Source organism: Artibeus jamaicensis, unplaced genomic scaffold (assembly GCF_021234435.1).
Source record: "Artibeus jamaicensis isolate MK-2021 breed Jamaican fruit bat unplaced genomic scaffold, CSHL_Jam_final contig_525, whole genome shotgun sequence".
Taxonomy (NCBI): Eukaryota; Metazoa; Chordata; class Mammalia; order Chiroptera; family Phyllostomidae; genus Artibeus; species Artibeus jamaicensis.
In genome coordinates, this window is record NW_026521874.1 from 3,294,718 (window position 1) to 3,319,990 (window position 25,273).

At 46.7% G+C, this 25,273-nt stretch overlaps 1 protein-coding gene and 1 pseudogene across 3 annotated transcripts; both read left to right on the plus strand.

Moving 5' to 3' along the window:
* The first annotated feature begins 174 nt into the window (after positions 1-174).
* On the plus strand, positions 175-22,015 carry ZCCHC8 (zinc finger CCHC-type containing 8). Of its 3 annotated transcripts, XM_037160907.2 has the most exons (14): positions 175-512; positions 1,720-1,762; positions 4,152-4,226; positions 5,727-5,832; positions 6,919-6,996; positions 10,512-10,615; positions 10,732-10,797; positions 11,349-11,409; positions 12,073-12,215; positions 13,373-13,515; positions 13,698-13,819; positions 14,958-15,044; positions 15,312-15,420; positions 19,122-22,014. In XM_037160907.2, exons 1-14 carry the CDS (start codon positions 314-316, stop codon positions 19,898-19,900), a joined length of 2,115 nt encoding a protein of 704 aa, XP_037016802.2. In that variant the 5' UTR covers positions 175-313; the 3' UTR covers positions 19,901-22,014. The 3 variants fall into 3 exon arrangements, with proteins under 3 accessions (XP_037016802.2, XP_037016803.2, XP_037016804.2); XM_037160908.2 differs by lacking the exons at positions 175-512; positions 1,720-1,762; positions 5,727-5,832 and having other exon boundaries at positions 19,122-22,015; XM_037160909.2 differs by lacking the exons at positions 175-512; positions 1,720-1,762; positions 4,152-4,226; ... (1 more) ...; positions 10,512-10,615; positions 10,732-10,797 and having other exon boundaries at positions 6,920-6,996; positions 19,122-22,015.
* Positions 3,872-3,953, plus strand: LOC119060846 (uncharacterized; annotated as a pseudogene).
* Positions 22,016-25,273: the final 3,258 nt, after the last annotated feature.

Below are 25,273 nucleotides of genomic sequence, written 5' to 3' on the forward strand. Positions count from 1 at the left end.
AACGCTTAAAAGGGGGCAATCCCAGCATGCAATGCAAACAATGAGCGAACAGTAGTTTAGGAACCACATGTCCCAGCATGCCATGCTCCCGCGCAACCTCGGAAGTGGGTATGGGGAAACGCCATTGCATTATGGGAACTGTAGTCTCTCAGGACTGTCCCGCCCCTTGTGCAGCTTCCGCGGCCTAGGTCTGGAGAAAACCCTACACTCGGTCGCTCAGCGCCCTAGAGCGTGGTGCCGGCCTACAACCTCTGCCCCCTGCTCGGGGGCGCCAGCTCCGCCTCTTCTCGAGTGTTTCCCACAGCCGAGGGAAATGGCGGCTGAGGTGGATTTTGGCGATTTAGAGCTGTTCGAGGCGTTTGACCACCCAGAGGAGTCGCTTCCAAAGCCCGTTCACACTCGCTTCAAGGACGAGAACGGCGACGAGGTGAACGAGAACGGGGCCGGCGACGCGGAGCTGCGGGAGCGTCTTCTGCAGTGCGAGGAAACCATCGAGCAGCTCCGCGCCGAGAATATCCTTCCGGCACGCAGGGCCCGTCACCCGGGCGCGGTGGGTGCAGAGCCCGGGAGCGCGCGGGCGGAAATTCCACGAGGGCCGCAGATCGACGTAATTTCTCTCCCCGACTGGCGGGCTGAGAACCTGGGGTTCGGGTTGCAGGAGCTGCCCCGGGGGCCTCGGCGCGACCTCTCCGCCTGTGGGTTCCGCATCCCGGACTCCACTCGCTCTACCCGGCACGCAGCCTGGGGCCAGTTTTTAGGGTTGTTTCGGACTGTTGTAGCTGTTGGATTGGAGACTGTTGGGGAGTCGTGCCGTTTCATTTTGCAGCCCAGCTAAAGTTGCTGCAGTGCTGTCCCAGTTACGCGTTAGGAGGTATCGGACCCTTACTCTTGGCGTAGACCTGTTTTGTGGGACTTCCTTTGCGAGGGGGACGCTGGGCGGATGCAAGTGGTCCTGGAATGTAGACTCGCGGGCCTTAAGGATTCCAGGGATGCAAAGGGAAGTGGTTATTCGCGTGATTAAGATTGGGGGCCAGTTTTGAAGTTTTTCCAGTTTGAAATGGCTTCCGAGGTGAAGGTGCATCGCAAAGCTTCAGGGAAAACGCGCCAAATGTTTCCATTTGGCATTATTACATAACGACAGGCTTTCTAACAAGATTTGTTAGTATGGTTATTTACAGTCTTAGGGATTAAAAAACAACAACAACTATATTTACAGATAACTTTAGTTCGGGTAGTTTTCCTTTTAGTTGTAAGGATCCCTGAAAGCGGTTGGGAAGCGGTTAGGTTTCGAAGCCTGATTTCGTTCATGCTGCCTTTTTTCTATTATGAAAAAAAAATTAAAATACAGAAGAGTTGAAAGTATCCTAGATTCCACAATCGTTTACTTTATTGCACATCATGATGTTTTTGCCTTGGAAAATTTTCTTAAGCGAGTGACTGTTTAACTGTTAATGGGACACCGTTGTTGGAATAACGTTTTTAGTTCGGTCTGTTAGTTTCTTTTGAACTACAGGACGGTATCTTCTAAATACTTTTCTCGGAAGGGATGAAAACTTAGTTTTTAGGTCCGTTCGCCCAGCCCTGCGACAAAACAGAAGTTCAGTGTGTCATTTTTAAAGTAGTTGTGTGTCTTTGAACGCAAGTATGAGAGTTTTTAGTTGGTTTCTATGATGTTCGTGAATGTTTAATGAAGGCTCGTGCTCCTTAACACGTAATAACATCAGGAACTTAGAAGGAAATTGAACATTCTGACTCGACCAAGGTATGAAATCTTGAACTTACACCACAGTTGTCCTTTACTTTTTTATCCTGGTATTAACATGTAATCCCAGTATCTTTGTAAAAAGGGTGTTTCAGGATTTTTGTTTTGTTTTCATTTGTTCAGCCTACTCTGAAGAAATCAGAAGGAATGATCCTTTATTTTTACCTTGTGGGGGTAGAATTCGAATTCTAAAATACTTGTTAAAGTACAAATGTATTACCATGTGGAGTGGTATTTTCAAGCTTTCAGAATTTGGGGCTTTTTTGTAGTAGGTACCCATGTGGGAGTGACTGGCTACACTGGTGACTTTTAAAATTGTAAACTTTTAGAATTTAGACATGTTTCAGAATACTTTACCCATGTCCTACCTTTCTTCCTCTGTGTGAGCACACTTTTATGGATCTAAACTCATTTTTAGCTAGTTATTAATCATTGAATATAACTATGACTCCTCAAAATCATACGGTATTTTGTTTAGATAAGCACCGTTTTCCGATAGAGTTGATGACTTAACATTAAACATTTATTTAAAAGTGGGTTATAATCACCTAAATTCAAATGACTATAGCATTGTAGGCTTTGCCAATTTATAAAAAGTAAGCATTAGTATCATGAAAAAATAAAAAAAATTAGAATAAATGCCCTCCAAATTGTCACAAATAAAGCATTCTACAGAAAATCAAGGAAGAAAAAGAAATAAAATCATATACGTAAAGTTTGTACCCTAAATCTCTTGGTTTTACCCTTAATTTGGAACCATCATGATCAGAAGTTTCCTTTTTTGTCCAGGAAACATTGTGTTTATTTGTGTTGTTTATATTATGAAAATTTTCAAAAAACTTGGAAAGAACAGTATAATTAATACCCATTTTTCATCACATTAACGATTAATAACAGGGTTCCGCAAAAGTAAGGCTTGCTTGAGTGTGGTTAGTAGGGTATGTGAATGTCTCGCACCAGATGGAAAGCTATTTGAACATTTCACCTAAAATGTCATATGAGGGCTTGAGTATAATGTTGTTATGTTCCAGAATTACATGCTTATTATTTTGTAATGAAAAGAGGGGGCATCATTTGTGCTGGACCCTGTATTTTTGCCATATTTTCTTCTAATCCCATATACACATTTCACCCCAAATATTTATGAGCGTGTGTCTTTTTTTAAAGTTGCTTTTTCAGTCACAGCCACACCCTTAGCACACCGAATAAGTGTCATGGTCTCCTTGATAACATTCCCAACCCAGCACCTGTTCAGATTTTCCCAGCTGATTGATCAAAATAGACGCCAACCAAAGACCTTACCATTACCTGTGGTTGGTAAAAACAGGATGTATTTTTTAAAACTGAAGTTTGCTCAGATCGAAACAGGCCTCCGAACTTTTCCGTGTTTTCCTTTCATTCCTCTACTTGTGAGAAAATTCTAAGTACATACTGACGTGTTTCACATGCCATCCAGGTAGAGGAATGTGAGGCAGGTGAGGAGGAACTAGAGGCTCAGCTGGTCCCAGGTTACCAAAGAGATGCATTGCAGGCTTGCAGGCTGCATTCCAGTTCTGGTGTTCGCAGGCTTTGAAAGTCAGATCCAGAACAGGGTGCTTTCTATGTCTGTGCTGTAGAATCTTGGATGTGAGGGGTTTTTTTAAAAGATCTTATTTATTTATCTTTAGAGGGGAAGGGAAGGAGAGAGGGAGAGAAATATCAATGTATGGTTGCCTCTTCTGCGTCCGCTGCTGGGAACTGGCCTGCAACCCAGGCATGTGCCCTGACTGGGAATCGAACCGTGATCCATTAGTTCACAGGCTCGCACTCAATCCACTGAGCTACACCAGCCAGGTCAGGGTTTGAGATATTTAGTGTAGTGTGTTCTGCCCTCCGAAAAGAACCTACCCATTTATTTATAAAGTGTTTCATTCTCCTGTATAGTTCAAAGCCACATTCACTGATTCTTACAGCAATATATTCTTGTAACCTGCTGGTTTATTTAACCCTCTCCTTCCTCTCCCCAGTTTGTAAAGAAAAAAACCAATAGGAAAAAAAAAATGTTTTGGTTGAAAACTGAAAGATTAACTTTTAATTTTTTGTGAGATATTTTTAAAAATATGTTATATCAGCTTTGCGCAGTGGCAGTATCGTAGCCAGTGAGGTTTATCCGAGGCGCGATTATTGCTAATTGAAAAATATGTTATATCAGGGATATGTATGTGTGAAACTGTACTAAGTGGCTGAAGTGGTGAGACAGATTTTTCTTGAGAAAACTGGAGTTCTTGGGGTCCCAAATCTTTAAAATATTCCATGGTCTTTGGTACATAAGGGGTACATAGGTTATTGTTTTATATGTACATGTGTAAGTTTTACTTTGACTGCTCTAAGAATATGTTTTCTTTTTTAGTGGAATATTGGTGAACAACACCAAGTTAGATGGACCTTTATTACAGATTCTATTTATGAACAATGTTATTTCAAAGTAAGTAATTTTTCCCTTTTCTAAATATAATGAATTTATGTATTTGTGAAACAATGTCTTCTACAAGAATGTTGTTTTTATTTGTACTTGTACCATGCTTATTACTTATAATCTCTGGCATCATGATGAAGCGCAAGGACATTAGAGTCACGTACACTTGAATTTGAACGTGGTCTCTTTCCACCCATGTGAACATGGGCAGATCGTTGATGCCCACTGCATACCAGTTTCTTCACAAGGAAACAGGGTATGAATAGTAACCACATCCTAGGTAGCAAAATGAGCACCTGTGAGAGCCCAATAAATAGCCTCTAATTAAAAGATAAAAAAACAAAAATAAAAGAATTGCCTCCACAACCACAACGTTAGCCACTCCTCCCCCCACGTCTGGTAACGGTTTTGCCTGTTGGCTGTCTTCAGAGCAAGACCTTTGCAAAAAGCCTTCCGGAGCGCTGGGGTCTGGTGTGACTATATCCCCACAGTGCTTCCAGACCGTTCTGAAATGCTTGCTCAGAGAATGGTGACAGACATTACAGGTCGTTGCTTGCCCCCTCCCCCTGTCACTTAAGCACGTCACCCTCTGTGCTGGGTAAGGCAAGGCAGGTCATGGGGACCGTGTACAGAGTGTCCGTTTGTGGGGGCAGGCCCATTGTCCCAGCAGAAGAGGTAGCTGAGCCCTCCGGGGTGGGGCAGCCAGACGGCGAGGGTGACAGCAGCCAGGTGCGGGGCACCAATGTCACCTTCAGATTAGAAACCACGTCCACCCCGGCCCCTGGCGGTCTAGCTTCTGCACCACTCCCCTGGTGTTTGACCGCAGACATCCGAGAATGTCGGAGGTAAAGGGACCCGACAGATCCTTGGGTCTGCGAAGAGGACGTTGGTGCCCAGCTGCAGCCCAGGCTGGGCACCTTTGGCGCCTCCTGCCCTGAGACTGAATGGAGGCCATTGGGCGAAAGTGGTTCTTGACCTGGAAAGCTGGGGAACATAGACCTCAGTACTTTCTCTCCCCTTGCATTTTTGTTTTATCCTTTTTCCGGTGTAATAGTTACATAATATTTCCTTACGAGCTCATAGAGGGTCTCTGGGAAGAGCATGTGGACAAGCGAATGCATGGGTTGCCTTGCGTGGCAGAAATAGGTGGCTGGCACCCAGGGTGGGGTGGAGGCCCCTCATTACCCAACCCTTTTACTTCTACTTAGCAAACCACTTCATGTTTTATGCACGAAAAAGCCAATACACAAAATCTGCAGATCCGTTGTTCTTAGTGCACACACTTGCTGCCTGTCTCCTGCCCAGCGCTGTGTTAGGTTATCATAATCCTTCTGTTAACTTGGCACCAGGCAGTGGTTTTTTCCTAAGGAATAGAACCGAGTGTGGCCGACAGTCAGTGACTCCACAAACCTGAGCAACAAAGTAACAAAGATTACAAGTAGTAACGGGTAAGACTTCAGCTGTTCCATGTTTTACTCTGAGTTCTGACCATTTTGTGCTCTTACGCAGGCAATATCATCAAGAAATAGAGGAATTTGTATCAAATTTAGTAAAAAGATTTGAGGAACAGCAGAAAAATGATGTGGAAAAGACTTCCTTTAACCTTTTACCCCAGGTATTTCAAACTTAAGAGACTTTGAGATTAGTAGATTGTGCTTTTCACTGCTAATTATTAGGATCCTCTTGAATCGAAACCAAAATGGCGAAGATTGTCTGCTCCCCTCCCACCTGTCAGCCGGCCTCTTCCTCGGCCCCCGTGCCCTGCCACCCCGCACAGCCCTGGGGCTGGCGTTTGGATTGCTTACCCTGGGCCCAGTGGTCAGACCCGGCTGCGCTCAGAGTCGAAGGCTTTGTTTGTTTTCATTCCCTAACTTGGACCTGGGGGTTTATGTAGAAAATTAGGTTCAAGCCAAAAAGTCTCTATTTCTGGAGATTTGTTTTTCCTAAAACCAAAAGTTTAAGCACTGTTCTCTTCTTCCCCCTTTACCCGTTTAAAGGAAAAAAAATTAATAGTGTACTCAAAGAAATCTGAGAAATTTTACTATGTGAATATTAGAGCATGAATTTATGTTTTAGAAACCAGAATTATATTTTCTGGGGCTTTTTTAAAATTAGAAATTAAAGTAAGTAGAGCCTTCCAGATAAGGATCCTTAGCTGTTTATCCTCTGAGGTTAGAGATCAGTTTTCTGATTAATGAAAATTTTAAGTCACCTTAATTATTACCTATATAGAATTTTAAAGATTTAAGAAATGGGAAATTAAAACCATACTAAATCAAAACCATTGAAGTTTTGATTTAAGGTACACTTCAGAATTTTTTAGTGGCTTGAGGTTGGTGAAAGTTACATTAGCATTGACAATGTGAAGTTGTATTTTTTAAATCTTTCTGGTTATCAGGTTGTGAGATAAACTAAAGTCTGCCTTGCCAGTTTAAGTGTTGAAAAGTTCCATAATTAATATTCATTAGCACGAAAGTCAGAGTGTATGCTAATGCTTCAGAAAATGCTATTTTGTATATCTTTTTAAATTTTTAAACTTAGCTACTTGTGAAATTTCTTTCATAAGCATTTGTACCTAGCTAAACTTAACTCACCCTAATTACTACAATTAATTCGAATTTTTATAGACCTTAGCGGTAGGTGTTAGAAAATGAGGTACGTTCAGGTGGTGACATGTCACGTGTGTCTTTCCATGTACCAGCCGTCCAGTGTCATGTTGGAAGAGGACCATAAAGTAGAGGAGCCCCGTGCCGTTAAAAACGACAAGGAAGCCTTCAGTGTAAGTTTGGACGTTTTGGAACTCCTCAGGCACCTGTTCCCGTCCTGGGTCCGCGGGGCACCACGTGAGTGACAGCGCAGTGTGTGGCACCGAGTGAGCGCGCATCTGTTCCCCGAGCTGGTTACAGACAACGGTGCAGACTTCAGCCCCTGGGTACCACGGTTCGGTGTTTACCGGCCGTTGTATCGTGACGTGGGGCACCGTGGACCTGGTCCGGCGGACTCTGTGGCCGTCTCGGTCAGCGTCTTTGTGTTTGTTTTCAAGAACTCGGAGGAAGGTGCAGAACTTATAAGTGGTTGTTGAAGTTGAGAGTGGTACAGTGAACGGCTAACTTAACCGATGGCAGATGTGAAATTTAGAATGTTGCCAGACTCAAATGACACGTGAAAAGTAGAAGTTTAACAGGGACGAGCCCGTGTTTAGGCCTCTTGAGTGCCTGTGCAGAATTTGGCAGTGTCAGTGTGATGCGGTGGCGTGATTTTGCAACTCACGATTTTTCAAAGATGATGGTGTAATCCTGGGCTCTGTTAAAGGAAGACCAGTCTGCACGTTTATGAAGCGTTAGGCTACCTTGATAATCCACGACGGTAAGGACAGGGGCCTGCTGGGCTAGTGAGGAGCCCACAGAGCCCACTGAAAGTATTCCTAAGGGGTGCCGCGTCTCTGCAGGTGTGATAAAGGCTGGTATTTGCAAAGGTGTCATTTTAGATGACCCTGTATGGTGCCAAGGGGCAGGACGAGGCCCAGTGATTCGATTGAGAACAGAAAGGCTCATTTCAACTCAGCACTGAGCAAGCAGGCGGGTGAGAAGGGAAGTGGTTTGCTAATTTTTGTAAAAGCCAATTCCGTGTTACTGGAGTCAAAGAGAGACCACGGTTTTATCGGCACTGAGAGAAGGGCTTCTGAGTTTGAACTGGATTGCTTTCGTTTCCCTTCTACACTGGGATTCTGGGGTTTAAAGTGGCAGCTGCCTGGAAACTGGAATTGTGCACACTTGTGAAATTTGTCCTTCAGTAAATACTAATAAATATTTTCTAAATGTTCCTTTGTACCAAGCATGGGCTGTCCCAGGTTGCAGGGACACAGTAAGGGGGGAAAAAGGCAAAGTCCCTGCTCTTGTTGACTTACAAACACAAAGCAGGCCAAGTAGCGGAGGGGTATCTGCCTCGTGTTGTAAGTCCTCAGTGACGGCCTCTACGTCAGACCCGAGGGTGTGCGGGAGTGACCTCACGGCCGTGTGCGTGAGCAGGGCTCCCAGAGGCAGAGGCAGACGCGTGTTGTCCACGGCGTGCCCAGTGCTGTTGTGAGCTCATCACAAAAGTTACTCGGGAGGACACTGTTCTTCGTCGCACTTCACAGACAGAAGCGGACACGACACTAAGTCACTTGCCAGCGGTCCCTCCGCTGGGGGTGGTGTGGCCGGCCTGTGAGCCCCCGCCCGTGCCCCTCCGCAGGGGCTCTGACGCCTGACGCTGCCTTACAGGCCACGGTGAGGGCTCTGGGTTTCGCTCTGAGTGGGATGAGAAGCCACTGGAGGCTTTCGAGTACAAATGTGACTTGCTATGACCTGAGTTTTCAAAAGAACTGGCTCTCTATGGAAAAGAGCCTGGAGCTGCTTGCGAATGGAAGCTGGAAGGCGGGGAGTGACTGTCCTCGTCTCAGGTGAGATGGGACAGCGGCTGAGACCAAGGTGATAGTGCAAGTGCAGTGAGAAGTGGTTTCTTTTTTTAAAAGCATTTTATTTATTTATTTCTCAAGAGGGAAGGGGTGGGGGAGAGAAACATCAGTGTGTGGTTGCCTCTTGGGCACCCCCTGCTGGGAACTGGCCTGCAGCCGAGGCACGTGCCCTGACTGGGAATCAAACAGGCGATCCTTTGGTTCACAGCCTAACCCTCGATCCGCTGAGCCAGACCAGCCAGGGCAAGAAGCGGTTTCTAACCTGGATGTACTTTGAAAGTAGAACTGATTGAGCAGGTTGACTGAATGGAGAACCTGAGAATGAGAGTAGTGAGAATGGCTCCGCTTTTCGTCCTGGGCAACTGGGAGCGTGTCCCCGCCTCTTCTGTGATGGAAGTTGCTGGAGGGGAAGCAGGGTGGGGGGTGGGAGTCCGGTGCAACAGGTGAGTGTGCGGTGCCTCCGCACGCCCAGGAGAGCTGTCACGTTGGCACGTGCCTGGGCACAGCTGGAGGTTAGGGGTGGTCAGAACCAGGCCCTGGGGATTGTCAGCATGTGAATTCCGTTTCACACCGGGGGTCTGGAGCCACCGAGAGAGTGACAGCAGAGAGGAGGACCGAGGGCTGAGCCTTACAGAGCTTGGAGAGAGGGGAAGGATCTAGCAAAGAAGACGGGCAGGATTAGCCAGCAAGGTAGGAAGAAAACCAGGAGAATGGTGTCATGGAAGCCAAGGGAGGAAGAAGTTTCTAGAAGGAAGGGATATCAGCTAATAGGTTAAGGTGAAGACAGAACTGGCCACTGAGTTTAGCTGCACAGGGGCCATGGGGTTGCCCCATTGTCAAATAACTCAGTGTCATGTTAGGAACAGAAAGAAGCCGTCTTGGATGCATTTGAGAGAATGACAGTGTCGTGTTAATTTTTAAAAGTGGGGGTCTGGTGCAGATTGAAGGAGACGAAAAAGACTGGACAGTAACGTGTGTGCACCTGTGACCCTCACTCAGATCCCGGCCTGGCGAGGAGAAAAGGTCCACAGGGCATTCTGGGAGCTCTTGGGAACAGAGATTGGGTAGCGATGGTATTAAGGAGTTAACAACTTTCTAATGGTATTGTGGTTTGTAGGAGGATGTTCTTATTTTTAGAAGGCTCGTACTGAAATATATAGGGGTGAAGTCTCAAGAAAAGTGAAGCTGGAAACCATTTAGGAAGTTACTGTATTCATCTCAGGCAAGAGAAAATAAAGCCTCAGTTTGGGTTGGGATGATGGTGGTGACTTTGTTTAAACGGCTCAGTGAAAAGTCAGTGTGAAAAATGTGAGTGTGTGTGTGTGTGAGAGAGAAGACGCGTGTACGAAACTGTCACTGAGCAATTGTTAAACGCAGATGGAGGGTACATGGGTATTCATTGCACCCTTTCTTCAACTTTTCCGTATGAAATTTGTCACAAAAAAAAAAACTGGAGGGAGAAGAAGAGAAAATGGAGTCAGTGAATGAGTGAACTTTCCTGAGCGTCCTGCTGCCAGGGAAGCGAAGAAAGGGGAACTGGAGGGAGAATTGAGGGCTTGGAGAGCATCGATTTTTAAAGTCTGGAGAGGGTGCAGCCAAGGGCGCAGAGCTCGGGGGAGGACTCCGCGGAGGAGGAGGTGCAGGGAACCGGATCGACGGATCGACGGAGGCCGCTCTTAACTCTCGCAGCAAAATCTGGCTCCCGTAACCAGGGAGTTGATAATTATTTCTAATAATTTCATCCAAAATAAGTTGTTGAAGCAATCATAGTCTTGCAGTATTTAATGTGTTTTTCCCCCCTGCTTAAATAGCAATATTTTTTGACTTGTTTTCTGCAGGTTGTAGGAAGTGTCCTGTATTTTACTAATTTTTGCCTTGATAAATTGGGGCAACCGCTACTAAATGAAAACCCTCAGCTTACGGAAGGATGGGAAATACCCAAGTATCCTACATAGTGAATGAAGATCTTTTATGCATCTTGCCATTAAATCACCTTTAAAAAAATGTTACCACATTTTGCAGACTATGATAACCATTCCTTAATAACATTCACTAAAGGTACCAGCAAGTCTTCAGCCACATTGTTTCTCTAGAAGGGCAAGAAATACAAGTAAAGGCAAAAAGGTTTGTGTGGGGAGCGGTTTTTGTTTTCTTCTTTTTGCTTTGTAACCAAATCATAAAGTCTTTTAGCTTGAAACATTAATGTTCTCTATTGCTGGCTTACTATAAATAAATTACAGGTTAAGCTGTAACTTTAATGCATAGACCTATGTTAACTGTTTAAATTGATCATCTGTTTATGGGAATCCATTGGTTCATGCTAATGTGTGTGGGCGGGTGGAAAGGTTTAACTGTTGCTGTCGGTGTGTTGCTGTCTTAAAGTCCCCTGCCCCTTTCCCTGAGCCTAAAGGTCCGTTTGCCTCGGTTCTTCTAGTGAGAAACGCTGACAGAACCCGGAGGTAACAGACCCGTTGGGAGCATCGGGTTTTGGTTAAAAGTGCTGTCCGTCTGAGTCACTGAGTGCGGGAGGTGGAAGTGCACGCACGGCAGAGCTCACTAGTCTGGGGTCGGCCTGCTTTCTTCTCTCCGGTGCACTTTACCGTCGTCTGGGATGTTATCCATTTGCTTTTGTACTTTCATTTACATTATGACATGTTTGTCTTTTGACCAAATAGGCCAAAGCCTCACTGTTTCAACTGTGGGTCCGAAGAACATCAAATGAAAGATTGCCCGATGGTAAGTGTTTCTCCTATAAAAAAATATCTTGGAACCAGAGCTTTCTGGTGTTTTCTGTGTTTATCTGTGGCATAGTGTGTGGTGAAGAACCTGCCTGCGTTAATTTCCCGTGGACCTTAAATTTGACGTTTCTTTTTTTTTCAAATTCATACTTAAATTTCAAGGCATTAGATTTTTTGAAAAATTTAGTACAGTGCTCTGTATTTGAGATGAATGAGCATTAGGAGAGTTAGTTTTCAGACAGTTTCTTCTAAAAACTTGATTTTGTTATAATTTGAGATAATAAGAACCTAAAATGACTGATTCTTTTTCTTGCTTATTTTTATAAAATATGCACTGTTGCTTGTCACTTGTCACTTATACATTAAAACCAAAATAATCTGCTTGCCCTAAAGTGCTCATTATTTATTTAATTTCCAAAATATGGGGTCCGGCAGAAGTAAAGCTCGCTGGAGTGTGGTTGGTAGGATTGGTAATGATGATAGTGTTAATTTGAACATTTCACCTAAAATATCAGTCATATGGTGTGCTTGAGTGTGGTATTATTATGTTACAGAATTACATGCTTATGATTTTGTAATGAAAACAAGGGGCGTCACTTGTGCCAGACTGTGTATTTCTAAAGTGCTTGACATCATTCTTCTCCAACGTGTTGCGATCTAGCCCCGGAACGCCGCCCGCATCAGCGAGAAGAGGAAGGAGTACCTGGACGCCTGCGGGGAGGCCAGCGGCCAGGGCTCCCAGCAGCGCTACCACACGGACGAGGTGGAGGAGCGCTTTGGGAGGTTCAAGCCCGGGGTCATCAGGTACCTCTTCTCAGTGTGCCGTGGGAGCTCCTTGCCATTGTCTCCCCAGGGTTTGAAACAGTCTGTGTTTTTAGGGTGATTATCAGTAGATACGTTTTCTCTAGCAAGGCTCCAGATAATGTACATCAGTTCATTTGAAAATGTTCCCTGAAGTCTGAACCAGATGAGGTCTGTCCGGAAGGTATCCAGCCACGTAATGTAAAAAAAAAAAGTGACATTTATTGAAGAAGATACAAGAAACAAGAAACATTGTACAGAGTACAGTGACGCCTCAGTCCCCTTAAAGTAGTCCCCTTGACACCTCACACAGTTCTCCCGGTCGCCGTCAGCTGCCCCATCGTATTTTCCTGAGTCTCACTGACAGTCTGAAATCTCTTCCCTTTCAAAGGTGTCTTTAGTTCGGGGAAAAGTGAAGGTCAAAGGGCACCACCTCTGGGCTGTAGCGGGGCTAGAGCCCAAGTCACCTGGGGGGGTTGATGTTTCACCAGAAACCTGCACGAGACGGGATGCACGAGCCAGTGCGTTGTCGTGGTGAAGCTGCCGGTCACCAGTTGCCCTTAGCTGTGGCCTTCGGAGTCATCCGAATCATTTTTGTGCAGGAAGTTCAAGGTTAACGCACAATTTGACGCGAACTCGTTGTTCTCCTCAGTCATTTGAATGCGATGGCCACACAGTGCACACGCTCAGTCAAGGGCGTCTACCGCCCCCTGATTCGTTCAGTGAAGTCGTCATTGGTCACACTTGCACATTCCCGTCCCCTCTCCTTGGCCACAAGGTTGCATCAGTGTCATGCAGACTGTTCTCTTATATTAACAAGTGGCTCGTATATATTTTTTAAAGATTTTATTTATCTTTAGAGGAGAAGGGAAGGAGAGAGAGAGAGAAATATCAATGTACAGTTGCCTCTTGTGCATCCTCTGCTGGGAACTAGCCTGCAGCCCAGGCATGTGCCCTGACTGGGAATCGAACCACAACCCTTTGGGTCGCAGGCCTGCGCTCAGTCCCCTGAGCTGCACCAGCCAGGGCCAGACCTCGTCTACTTGATAGGCACCAGTCACCAGCTGTGTAATGGGAGACAGAATTGTTTTAAAACATCGGATCAGTATGTGTTTTCATCCAAACTAGACTACAGTATTTTTTCTTCCTCTCTTACTTAGTGAGGAACTTCAGGATGCCCTGGGTGTGACGGACAAGAGCCTTCCGCCTTTTATATATCGAATGCGCCAGCTGGGATACCCGCCGGGATGGCTCAAAGAGGCCGAACTGGAGAACTCAGGGCTTGCGCTCTATGACGGAAAAGGTAACGTTGGGTTAGGTGAGTCACCCGGTGTCTGGCAGCCCCCACCTGGTGCTTCAGACACGTTGCAGTCCAAGAGCAGTGCTCGCGCGTGACTGCGGGCGGGCGCCGTCGGGGGCGGCGTGCAGCCTGGAGAGGGCCGACCCGGCGTCTGGCGTGTTAACTCCTTCCCTGGTCTGCGGCAGATGGTGCTGATGGGGAGACAGAAGCTGGAGAAATTCAGCAGAATCAAAACGTCACTTACGATCTCTCGAAATTGGTAAACTATCCAGGTTTTAACATCTCTACTCCCAGAGGCATTCCAGATGTAAGTATATTGGGTTTTTTAATTGTTTTGAGATGTGCAGATTATTTAAAATGTTAGCTAATATAGCAATTACTGTTACATAAAGAAGTAAATACGTTACTTAAGTGTTTAACTTTTTAATTTGCTTTATGTTGACTAGAATCTTAAGTGAAATCTTAGGTTCATCAAAAAAGAAAAAGCCCACAGTAGTTTTTTAAAAATTTTATGCTCTAAGGAAAGGAACTAAAATGGAATAGTTAAATTCTGTAAATCTAAAGTTACTCTAAAACTTTAAAAATTATTTTTTTGAAATACGGGATGATTCTGAGGCAGTATTACAAGTTTACAGAACTCCTTGGAAAATGAATTTCTGCCTTTGATAAATCTAAGTGTGCCATTACTTTTTCCTATTCTTTCTTCCTTTTTTTCCCCCTCAAAGCCAAACCTCTCAGTCTGTGAGAACGGCTCCTGCACTATTACTCTTTTCCACTCTCATGGACCAGAGTTCAGCAGTTAACTATTGTGATGGCATCAGCAGTGTTTTAATTTAAAAAAGAAATGCACAGGCTACTCTGATGGCTGAATCGCATGGTACAAGCCATCGGTGCCTCTGCACGTGGGTCCAAGACCCAGCGCCCCCTGGCATCCCCTCAGGGTGCCCGCAGCCCCCCTTACACCTAACCAACCATGGTCCCTGGAATCTGTAGGTTTGACAAGCGCCAGGGCGACCCTTAGTGACGGTCACTGTTGAGTGTGCTATGGGTGAACAGAGAAATGCTGAACCTTGCAGAGGAGCGCTCAGTTTGGAAAGGGAGGGGGCAGGAGGTGGAAAAGTCTGCAGAGGAAATGTGTGAGGAGCAGTGAGCATGGAGGGCGGCTCAGGCCCGCCGGGCCTGGCAGTACCATCTTCGTGTTGTAAGCAGGACATTCGGGGGCCGGCGAGTGTCAGGCTGTCTGTCTTTTAGTATTCAGTCCTGATCGTTCTGTAGGCAGAGTGGAGGTTTTTTTCCTTCAAGGCACCATTATTTTCATGAATTCACCCAGAAAGGAAAAGTCGAATACGAAGCAGAAATGAAATTTGAGACCTCTCTCTGCTGTACCTCCTTTGAACAAAATCTCAAAGCGTGAGATTTACTTTTCCTTGTCTTCGCTTTGTTAGGAATGGAGGATGTTTGGTTCCATACCGATGCAGGCCTCTCAGCAGAAGGACGTATTTGCCAATTACCTTACTTCTAACTTCCAAGCGGTAAAGAGACTTTCCGGGGGCCCTCTATAAATGCACGTGTCTGTGGGATTTTGTGATGTGTTAGCATCTTACTGCCTCTCTTGCTTTGTATAAAAGCTCTCTTTGTTTTCTGATAACTCAGAAGGAAAGAGGTAGCTATATTCACCAGTCACCCAGACTTGGCCCTAGATTGGTTTTCTGCATCATATTTAAGTGACAGGACGGAGTTTCAGCCCTTGCCCCCCCCCACCCCACCCCCGTCTGACTGAGGTTTGGTTCTTCCGTTAGCCGATCGCGAGGTCTGGCTCCAAGCGGCCTGCATCTCAGCCCAGCAGCCCCAAGAAGCAGAGGAAGGAAAGCAGCTCGGCCTCCCCCGCCGACATGGAGCTCGACTCTGGTAGGTTTCGCGTCATGTTTCGCTCTCCTTGACGAGGTGGGAGGGGTTCGTACGCCCCTGGGTTCTGTAAGAAAGCGGAGCTCCTGTTGAGCACCAGCTGAACAGGAACCACTGACCAGGAGCTCTCTTGTTTCATCCTCCGAGACCCGAGCTTCAGCACTGCTGCCGATGATCAGGGCTGGGCGGGAAAGCACAGCTTGGCGTGAGGGGTGAGTGGGTCCGCGAGCTGACTCCCAAGTTAGGCAGACCTGGGTCTCTGGTCACGCAGTCTCCGTGGGTGGGCAGCGCGGAGACAGGTGGGAAGTGTCCCCTTTGGCAGCTCGGTCCACCAGGAAGGAGGGCAGACCTGAGCCAGGCTTCCCGGTTACTCTTCCCAACTCTTCTGTTTTGTTTTGCCTTTTTACTGGATTTATTGGGGTGACATTTAACAAAATGATGGTTTCAGGTGTACAGTCCTATAACACATCTGTATGTTGTATATTGCATATTGTATTTTATATCTGTATATTGTATTGTATTGTATTGTATTGTATGTTCACCACTGCAAGTCCCGCCAACTTTGTTAATTCAGTAAGCCCCCCCCCCCCCCCCCCCAGGAAAGAGAGACCAGGAGGAAAGTCTGTCCCACGGGAAACCCAAGACAGAGCTAGGCCTTGCCCTTCGACTCCCCCAGCTTTCTGTTCTCCAAACCCTGTGGGCTGGCTCGTGGGGCCTGGTCAGACAGGACCAAGCGGTTCTTTCCCAGCAGGTCAGCGGTGTATCAGGGCAGAGTCCCTGCCCCTGCTTCCAGAACCTTTGGGTTTCCCTCTGGTTCTGATGAGTAGATTTTGTCCCCAGAAGGCTCTGGAATGAATGGATCAGAACTTTGCGTTACTTAGAGAAACTCCAAGGCCACTCTGAATCCAAGATTGAAATTCGTTCCTTAGGCTGTTTTCCATCCTGCAATCTGCCTAGCTGCTTTGGGCCCGTATCGCACGTTGGAGGTCCTGAAGTGAGATTAAGGGGCTGCATTAAGATAAAATGCATGCAGGTATTCTAATAATAAGACGTCGGCAGTATAAATTGCCCCAAACTTGAATGTGAAAGTCCCCCTTCCCCATTTTTAAATTCCAAAGGAGAATTTAAAGTGGAATTTTCTTAAGTCCAACGGAATTCGAGTCCAAAGTCAAATTGTTTTGTGTGAGCGGCCTCCAAGTCGAAAATCGAAGCCCCCGCACCATTTTCCCCAGTCGCTTACTCTGCTTGGTCTCAACCACAGGAGTTTCTGATGCCTGAGCAGAGCTCACAGGCTGGGCTTCCGGCATGTGTGGCCTCACTTTCATCACTGCTGAGAAGCTCACAGGAGAACGGAATTGTACAGTCTTTGGAAATTACCTGGGAAATTTTGTAAACAAGCCATGTCCCCAAACCTGGAAGCACTTGTCCAGGGCCGAATCACACTCCAGAGCCCAGCATGTCTCAGTGTCAGCAAAGGCCAGAGCCAAGGTTTCAGGGCGAAGGCAGGAACCAGGAACCTTGTTAATGCCGTTGTTACTTTTTTAAAAAATATTTTATTTATTTATTGTTTACTTTTTTAGAGAGGTGGAAGGGAGGGAGAAAGAGAGAAACATCAATATGCAAGAGAAACATCAATCAGTTGCCTCTCACGTGCCCCCAAATGGAGACCTGGCCCCCGGCCCAGGCATGTGCCCTGACCGGGAATCTAACCGGTGACCCTCAGGTTTTTACAAGAAGATGCCCAACCCGCTGAGCCGCACCAGTCAGGGTGCAGTGGCCATGTTACTCTGTAGTGACCCCCGGCTGAGCAACCCGCCCACTCTGAACCTCAGCCCTCCATTTCCTAGCCAGTCACTGGCACACTAACAGTGTTTCCACAGTTGCTTTTCTCTCTTACCTGGTTGCTCTTGGTGGCCTTAGAACTGATGTGGGGTTTTGTTTTTTGCATCCTTGCAGCTTTCTTCCATTCTTTGCTCTCCTGAACACATTGATTTTTTAAAATTTTTAATTTATTTTTAAAGAGAGGGGAAAGGAAAGAGGGAGAGGTTGCCTCTCTGTCTTTGTGTGGTTGCCTCTCATGTGCCCCCCACTGGGGACGTGACCTGCAACCCAGGCATGTGCCCTGACTGGGAATCGAACCAGTGACACTTTGGTTCACAGACTGGTACTCAATCCACTGAGCCACAACAGCCAGGGCGGATTTCTTAAAGTCTGAGTGACAGCCCCACTCAGTCTGAGTAATTGAGGGACAGTCACCCTCCTCCCAGAGCTCACTGCCTGTGCAGTGTGGTGCACACTGGTCCCGGTCACGGTCACGGTCACGGTCCCGTGTCAGCCAGCCGCGTTTCCCGAGGTGTTTAAACGCGTGCTGTTCCAGACCGCGCCGCACACCCCAGGGCCGGGAAGACGTGTGAGACACAGCTGCTGCCCTCAGGACTGCTCTCTGCCGCCCGGGGTTGCCTGTGCCACGCGCTGCTTCAGTAGCGATGAGCCAGCCCCAGTGGTGCACGCAGGGCCCAAGGGTCACGTGGTGCTGCCACCGAGCTGGGCACCGACGGCATTGGGTCACTGAGCAGCTATGCTGAAGTCACACCTTTGCCCCGAGTGGCCTTGAGCAACCCCTGTGGGTTGAATTCGGGGGGTTACCTGGGCGTTGAGCGGCATCAGGGCTTTTGGGACGGTGGGAGGTGCAAATGCAGGCGGACGCAGTGTCACTCATCCGGCTGACAACAGACTGACACCTGGAGTTTAACCGGGAGGAGAGAAATGGCTTGGCAGAAGTAGGTAAATTCTTGGTCATCAAGGGCCTTGAGGACACTGGATGTCATCTTGTAGGGGATGGGGAGGCACTAGAGGCTTTCTCGTGCGGAGGGAAGGACCAGATTTGTTTCAGAGTGAAGGCTTGCGGGGAGGGCAGACACAAGGAAGCGGAGTCCAGAGGCCGAGCCATCTGTGCTATTCCTGGCAAACAGGCATGGCCTGGAGTAACGTAGTGGCTGTGACCGTCTCTACAGGACAGCGGACCCCAGAGAGCCAAGGACTTGGGTGTGGCAGGTCCTCAGGAGGACCCCCAGGTGACTAGCAGGTTTCGGGTTTGGAGTCTCTGCCCAGGTACCGTCGCTGGTGCCCCTGGTGAGAACAGCAAATAGGAGCAAGTTCCGACTTTAGAAAGAGACCCTTTGGTTTGGACAGGTTGACTCTGTTGTGTCCAGCGTCTGTGGGCCATCTCAGTGGTGTTGACAGTGACCGGTGAGCTGTGCGAACCCACAGTGCCAACAAACAGTCCAGACTGGAGACTCTGAATTAGGAAATGAGCCAGGGGGTCGTCCTGTCTCGCCTGCTCGCCTTTGTCTCTGCCGGCGCTCCCTGCTCGGCGGTCAGGCCAACCCCCACTTCCGGCCAGGCGTTCTGAGTGCTTCCACGAACCGTCTTCCGTTTCAGCAGACTGCCTGGTATTGCTCTGTGCCCGTGCTGCTGTCCCCAGCGCCCAGCTCTAAAACGGCGCACGCGGCATGAACACGGACTTCCCAGGGGGTGGTTAAAGCTGCCGGCGCCAGCAGGTCCCGCAGCCCTCCCTGCAGGTGTCCTTTTCATGGCGTGAGGACCCACCGAGTCTTCCCCTCAAGCCAGTTGTTTTCGGCCATTGAACCTCCGACCACCCCTGAGTTCAAGTACAATAATACGTGTTAACTTTCTTATTTCAGATGCAGAGGTCCCACATGCTTCTCCGGGCGGGGAGGCGGTCCGGTTTCAGCCCCCGTTGCCCCCTGGCACTCCTCCCCCGCTGCCACGGGCCACTCCTCCCCACACCTTCACGCCTCCGCTCCCCAAGGGCACCCCGCCGCTGACCCCCAATGACTCGCCCAAGACCAGGACGGCGCCCACGCCCATGGACGAGGACACCCTGACTCTGGAGGAACTGGAAGAGCAGCAGAGGCGGATCTGGGCGGCCCTGGAGCAGGCCGATGGCATGAACAGCGATTCTGATGTTCCCGTGGACACACCTTTAACTGGAGATTCGGTCGCCTCCTCACCTTGTCCGAACGAGCTGGACGCCGCTGTCCCAGAAGGCAGACCCTCTGGCAAGCAGGTGCCAGGGGAGCTCGAGGGACCGGACACTCGCACGAAGAAGTCGGACGTCGACCATTCCTCGAGTCCAGAGTCCGAGGTGACCCTGCTTTGTGAGAAGGACAAGGAAGAGCCTGCTCAGATAGACTCCTTGGGTGCCCTTGATAATGGCGGTGCCGTGTCGAACTGTGATGTGAGCAATGGAGGCGGCCAGCGGCTCCTGCCCATGGACACCAGTCCTTCCACAGCCACTAAAGTCCACAGTCCCATCCCCGACATGAGCAAGTTCGCAACGGGAATCACGCCGTTCGAGTTCGAGAATATGGCCGAATCTACTGGAATGTACCTCAGGATAAGAAGCCTGTTAAAGAACTCACCCCGAAACCAGCAGAAAAACAAGAAGACTCCTGAATAACTGCCTGACATGCATCGAGATTCCAGTCATTGGTACCAAGTGGCTGCATAAAATTGTCTTCCTGTCTGTCCTTCCCGTGTTTAAAACTCAACCCAGGGCTTCTTTGTGGCCTGATGTCAGGCCTGTTTTAATGAATGGAATGATCGGGCTGGTTTCCTCTATTTTTATTCTCACTGATGGGAACGTGGGGGGGAGTGTGAGTATGAGCCGCTCTAGATCTAGTTTGTTAAGGTTTATACTATTTTTGGATTGTGAGTGTCCGCCAAGAGTGATGGTTTTTATCTGTCTTTTGTACATTGTTTTTCCCTTTCTACATTTTGCTAATTAATAAGTTTAATATATCACTTTTTAAAAAAAGTCTAACCATTTAAAATTCATATTTCAACTTCAACAACCAAATGAGAAAAATCAGGGATGAGCAGCTTTACCCCCCTGGGGGGTATTTTTGTAAGTGATTTACATGCATCAATTTTAATGACTTACTTTTTTTGTAACTTCATTCTTCATATGAGCTTGCTGTACAGGTATGTTCATCTTTGTGTACAGAGGTTTAATAAATTAGTTTTCATGTACATAATCTAAGACTTTGAATACAAAAAAAGTGACTCACAGTTAAATCAGTATATAAAACCCCGTAAATTTGGAAGTAAATTAGGTGGTTACAAAAATTAGTGAAAATATAAAGGGAAAAAAAGCAAGGGAAGTATAAGACACTGCAAATTTGATATTTTCAGTGGACTTCAGCCTTAAATATAGAAGCAGCAGAATCGTGAAGTAACCATTTTGGAAAAAAATGAACGGCGGCCAGTACAAAAACAGAAATTTCTAGACTTGAACCCCACGATAATTAATGGTTAAAAATAGAAAGCAGACAAAAAAAATTGCTTTTAATTGTCAGATCTCTAAAAGAGCTAAAACTATGGTTTTTGTCTTTATGTGGAATGGTGTTACATCTTTACAGTCAAGTTCATGAAAACATTTAGATGATCTTGAACTGTTAGTCTCAATACAGAGTAGGGCAAAAGTCGGTTTACAGCTGTGAGTGCGTGAGTTTATTCTCACATTATTATTTATCATTGTATCTTCCATAGAAACGACTGTGAACCTACATTTACCCCCCTCATGCCCCCTCCCCCCTTGTTATCCTCTCGGACCAGCAGAGGGAGCTAAACACAACCATTCTGGGTTTAGCTTTCATCTGGAGAACTTGCGCAGTCAAATTGACTGTTGTATAAACAGTGGAGGGAAGGGAAATTATATGAGAGGGGGAAGTGTATTCGTCAAGGCCCTCACAGACCAGGCTGGAAATTGAGTAAAATGTTAGGTACTTTCAGCCTTTTTCTCTGAGTTGAAGTATGTAATGAAAGTGACCCCTTTGTGATCTTACTCAAGTGTTTCTATCAGATAAATGTAGCGTCGCCAAGTAAGTCTGTAAGGAAACTTTGGGGCCATGGAAACATCGCTATGGAGCAGTTACCGGGACTCGGGGGCATCCCAGCTGCGGCGACCGGGCGGCAGTGTCCCCTGAAACGTCGTGTTAGCGGAGGCCCCTCTGAACACCCGGGCGGCCCCCCAGCTGCCTCCTGGGCCCTGGCCGCAGGCCTCACGCACAGGTACTGCCCTGCTTTGCCCCGTCTGCACAACTTCCGTGTTGCGTAACGTGTCGCTCCGCTCACCTTTCAGAGGAAAGGCCTCGGACACACAGCTGGTAAGTAGCCCAGTGGGTCTAAATCCAGACCCTTCTGGCTTGCCCCCCATCCGTGTGTTAACCGATGGACTGCCTCCCTGTCAAACCCTGGAAAACCCCTGGTTTCTCCAGAAAATTGGCTCCTGATTCTTGATTTACTCAGTTATGTCTTGAAAAACACAGGATACGTTGTCACTGTACTGCTCAGAGAAGACAATGAGCTACCATTGGGCACTGAAAGAAGGCGACGGTATGTACGCCGCGCCTGGTGTGACTCAGTGAAGGGTCGCTGGTCCGAATCCCAGGCAGGGCACGTGCCTGGGTTGCAGGCCAGATCCCCGGTTGGGGGTGTGTGAGAAGCAACTGATCGATGTATGTCTTTCTCCCTTCCTTCCCTTCTCTCTAAAAGAAGTGAATAAAATCTTTTTAAAAAAAAAGACTACAGTGGGAGAATCTGCTTTAGTGGGAGAAGATGATGATGGTCCCTTGTTCATGAGGAGACTATTCAGTGTCCTGGCAGGGGGGCCAGGCACCCGGGTTATTGTGGGAAAAACTGCTCTGTGATGGCAAGACCCACAGGGTGTGGGTTCAAGTTTGTTTGGGGGGGTGTTTGAAGACTCCAGGAAAGAGCTTTGAGCTAATCCTTAAAGGGTAGATAGGATTTCCATAGATAATGAGCCCTGAAATGTACCGGGAATCCCATGATTAAAACAAGCACTCAGGAAGGTAGGAGGGTCGAAAGAGACTTAAAAGGGTTGTGTATTCACTGACGCTGAGAACTCTTGATTGCTTTACTATGAGGTTTGAATTTTATGAAGGAAAACAATTGAGAGATTTCCCCAGGGCAGTGTATGTACTCACTGAAAACATCCGAGAGGTGTTTCAGGAAGAGAAACCCAGCCGCAGAGCGCAGGGTGATGGGGAGGAAGGAGACATTTTGCAGGAGGAAGCCCAGAAAAATGGGAAGGCGCTGCCTTCCGAAGGCGCCCCATTTATAAGATTCCTCTGCCTCTGTATCTGAGGATGCTGCAGAGTGCGGGGTGGAGGAGCGAGGCGCGTTTGGACTTGAGCATGCTGTGGCAGGTCTCCGGGTGTGGGAGGGTGAGGTCATAACCAAACCCTTGCACTTCAGGATTGGGGTGGGGACCTCAGGGGTGGGGACCAGTTTCTCATGTTTGCCTGGGGTTGAAAGGAATGTGCAGACTGCAATACACAGGTTGCTAAGACAAAGCCAGCTCTTTGTCACCTCCTTGAAGAGGTAAATGGAAAGGCTTACTAAAATACCAGATGACCAATTTCTTCTTTTAAAAAAAGACTGCATTTCTGTAAGTGGTCAAAAATTAGGCCTGCGTTCTCCCAACGAGAGGTTTCTCCTAGTTGGTTCTATCCTTCAAGTTCTCTGCTGGACTCATGTGGCCCTTCTGTCCCACACTGCGTAGATTGCCACTAAGGAGGTCAAACCAGCAAGGGTGCTGTGACAACGGTGAATTCCCAGGTGGCTTGTCAGGCCAGGACCTCCGTCCACACAACCTGGGTTTTCCTTAAGCATTGAGAATTCGTTTCCCTTTAATATATTTGTTTGACTTAATGGTATGAATTGACTTTGAAACGTTTAGCAGTAAATTATTTTGTTAAAATATTTATAGTTTTTGGTTACATCGGCGTTACTATATTCTTAATAAACTGGAAGTCTCAGAACAAGTACGCTTTGTAACACACCAACAAATCTAGGCAAAATGTTGGAATATTGCAGTGTGAAGGGGGCGGGAGTGACAGCCGTCCTCCCCCACAACTCAAAAAAAAAGGATATGGGGGGAGGTCTCCAAAAGAAATAGCTCCATTAGTGAGGTGGGGACGATGAGGCCACAAAATGAAAATGAAAGAACACTTTCCTTACAGGGTGTCTTGCACAGCGTGTCTTTGCGAGATGCACTTGGACTTTGGATTCAGAAAACAGCCTCTCTGTGAAAGTCACATCTCGCGCCCTTCCATCAGCCGCTGTTAACCATCTAGGCGTTAGAGCCCACCTTTAGCGCATGTTCGTTAGCAGTTCAATTATACCTTTTGATAACCACTTAGAGAGTAAATTAAGATACCTTATTTTTCTTTGTTTAAAATGCTTGTATTTTAAATTGTAAGCAGGAGGAGTAACGAAGTCATGCATTTGACGGAAAATAACCCGTAGGAAGGAAGCCCATGCCATTTTCCTTCGTACCAAAATTTATTTTCTCACTAGGCTGCTTTCTAAACCTAAAACATTATTCTTTTTCCCCAAAATGGGAATTCTTGATTCTGATATAAATGTAATACATATTTGTTTTATAAGTGCAAAAGTCCTTTATATGTATAATCAAAAGTTTCAGTACCCATTGTTCATTGTTCACAGTTTGGCGTAACTTTTCCTGCGCAAATGCTAAGATTTTTTTTTTTTTTCAGTATTTTCCTATAGGTGAGTCTTACTAGTGTGTTTTTCCCCCAAAGATTTAATTTCTTTTTTAGACAGAGGGGAAGAGAGGGAGAGAAAAAACATCAGTGTGTGGTTGCCTCTTGCACGCCCCCTACTGAGGGCCTCGTTGCAACCCAGGCATGTGCCCTGACAAGGAACTGAACCAGTGACCCTTTGGTTCACAGGCCAACATTCAATCCACTGAGCCACACCAGCCAGGTAGTCTTACAAGTGTGTTTTAACAAAAGTGGGATTATGCTACACTTTCCTCGCCAACCAGGATTTGAAATTTTAAAAAAGATTTTATTTATCTTTTGAGAGAGGAAAACATCAGTGTGAGGTTGAAATCTATTATTCTCAGTGGCTGCGTAGTAGCACACAGTATTTTATCCAGTATTGTTTACAATACGTTGTTACTGCTGCAGTGAACTTTTAGAAAGGTACATCTTTGAATATTGGTGGAAATATCTGTGTAGGATGCATTCCCAGACTATTGGGTCGAATATTGTATCTTATTGGCAATTTTTATTTCTCCCGTGACTTGTCTTTATATCCTTGCTCATTGTTCTTTTGGTTTACTTAATGACACCTAGGAACTCTCTATTAAAAATATATATATTCCACCCTGGCTGGTGTAGCTCAGTGGATTGAGCATGAGCCTGCGAACCAGACAATGGCGGTTCGATTCCCAGTCAGGGCACATGCCTGGGTTGCAGGCTGGTTCCCTGCAGGCCAGTTCCCAGCAGGGGACGCACGAAAGGCAACCGTACATTGATGTTTCTCTCCCTCTCTCCTTCCCTTCCCCTCTAAAGATAGATAAATAAAATCTTTTTAAAAAAATTTAAAAAAATTAAAAATATATACAGATATTCCATTAAGTACGCTGCAAAACTATGTCTGCGATTTGTCACGTATTTTTTACTTGTTCATGGCACCTTTTGCACCTACACAAGTGTCAAATGGCTTCGTGTCAAATCTTTGAACTGTCCTTTATGAATTGGCGATTTTAGCATGATGGTCTATTTACAAAATAATCTTTGTTTTGCAAATTCACCATCTGATATCCACTGATGCGGTTACTGACTGAAACTGGTGTTGAAAATTGACTTCCTCCCCCAGAATTTAAATGAGGTTCCCAGTAAGACAGTCTCCCCCTTGCAGCTCGCGAAGCTGACATTCGTGTGGGTGGTTTTGCTAATTACTGTCCAAATTCAGTTCACTATCCCCTAACTTATCACTA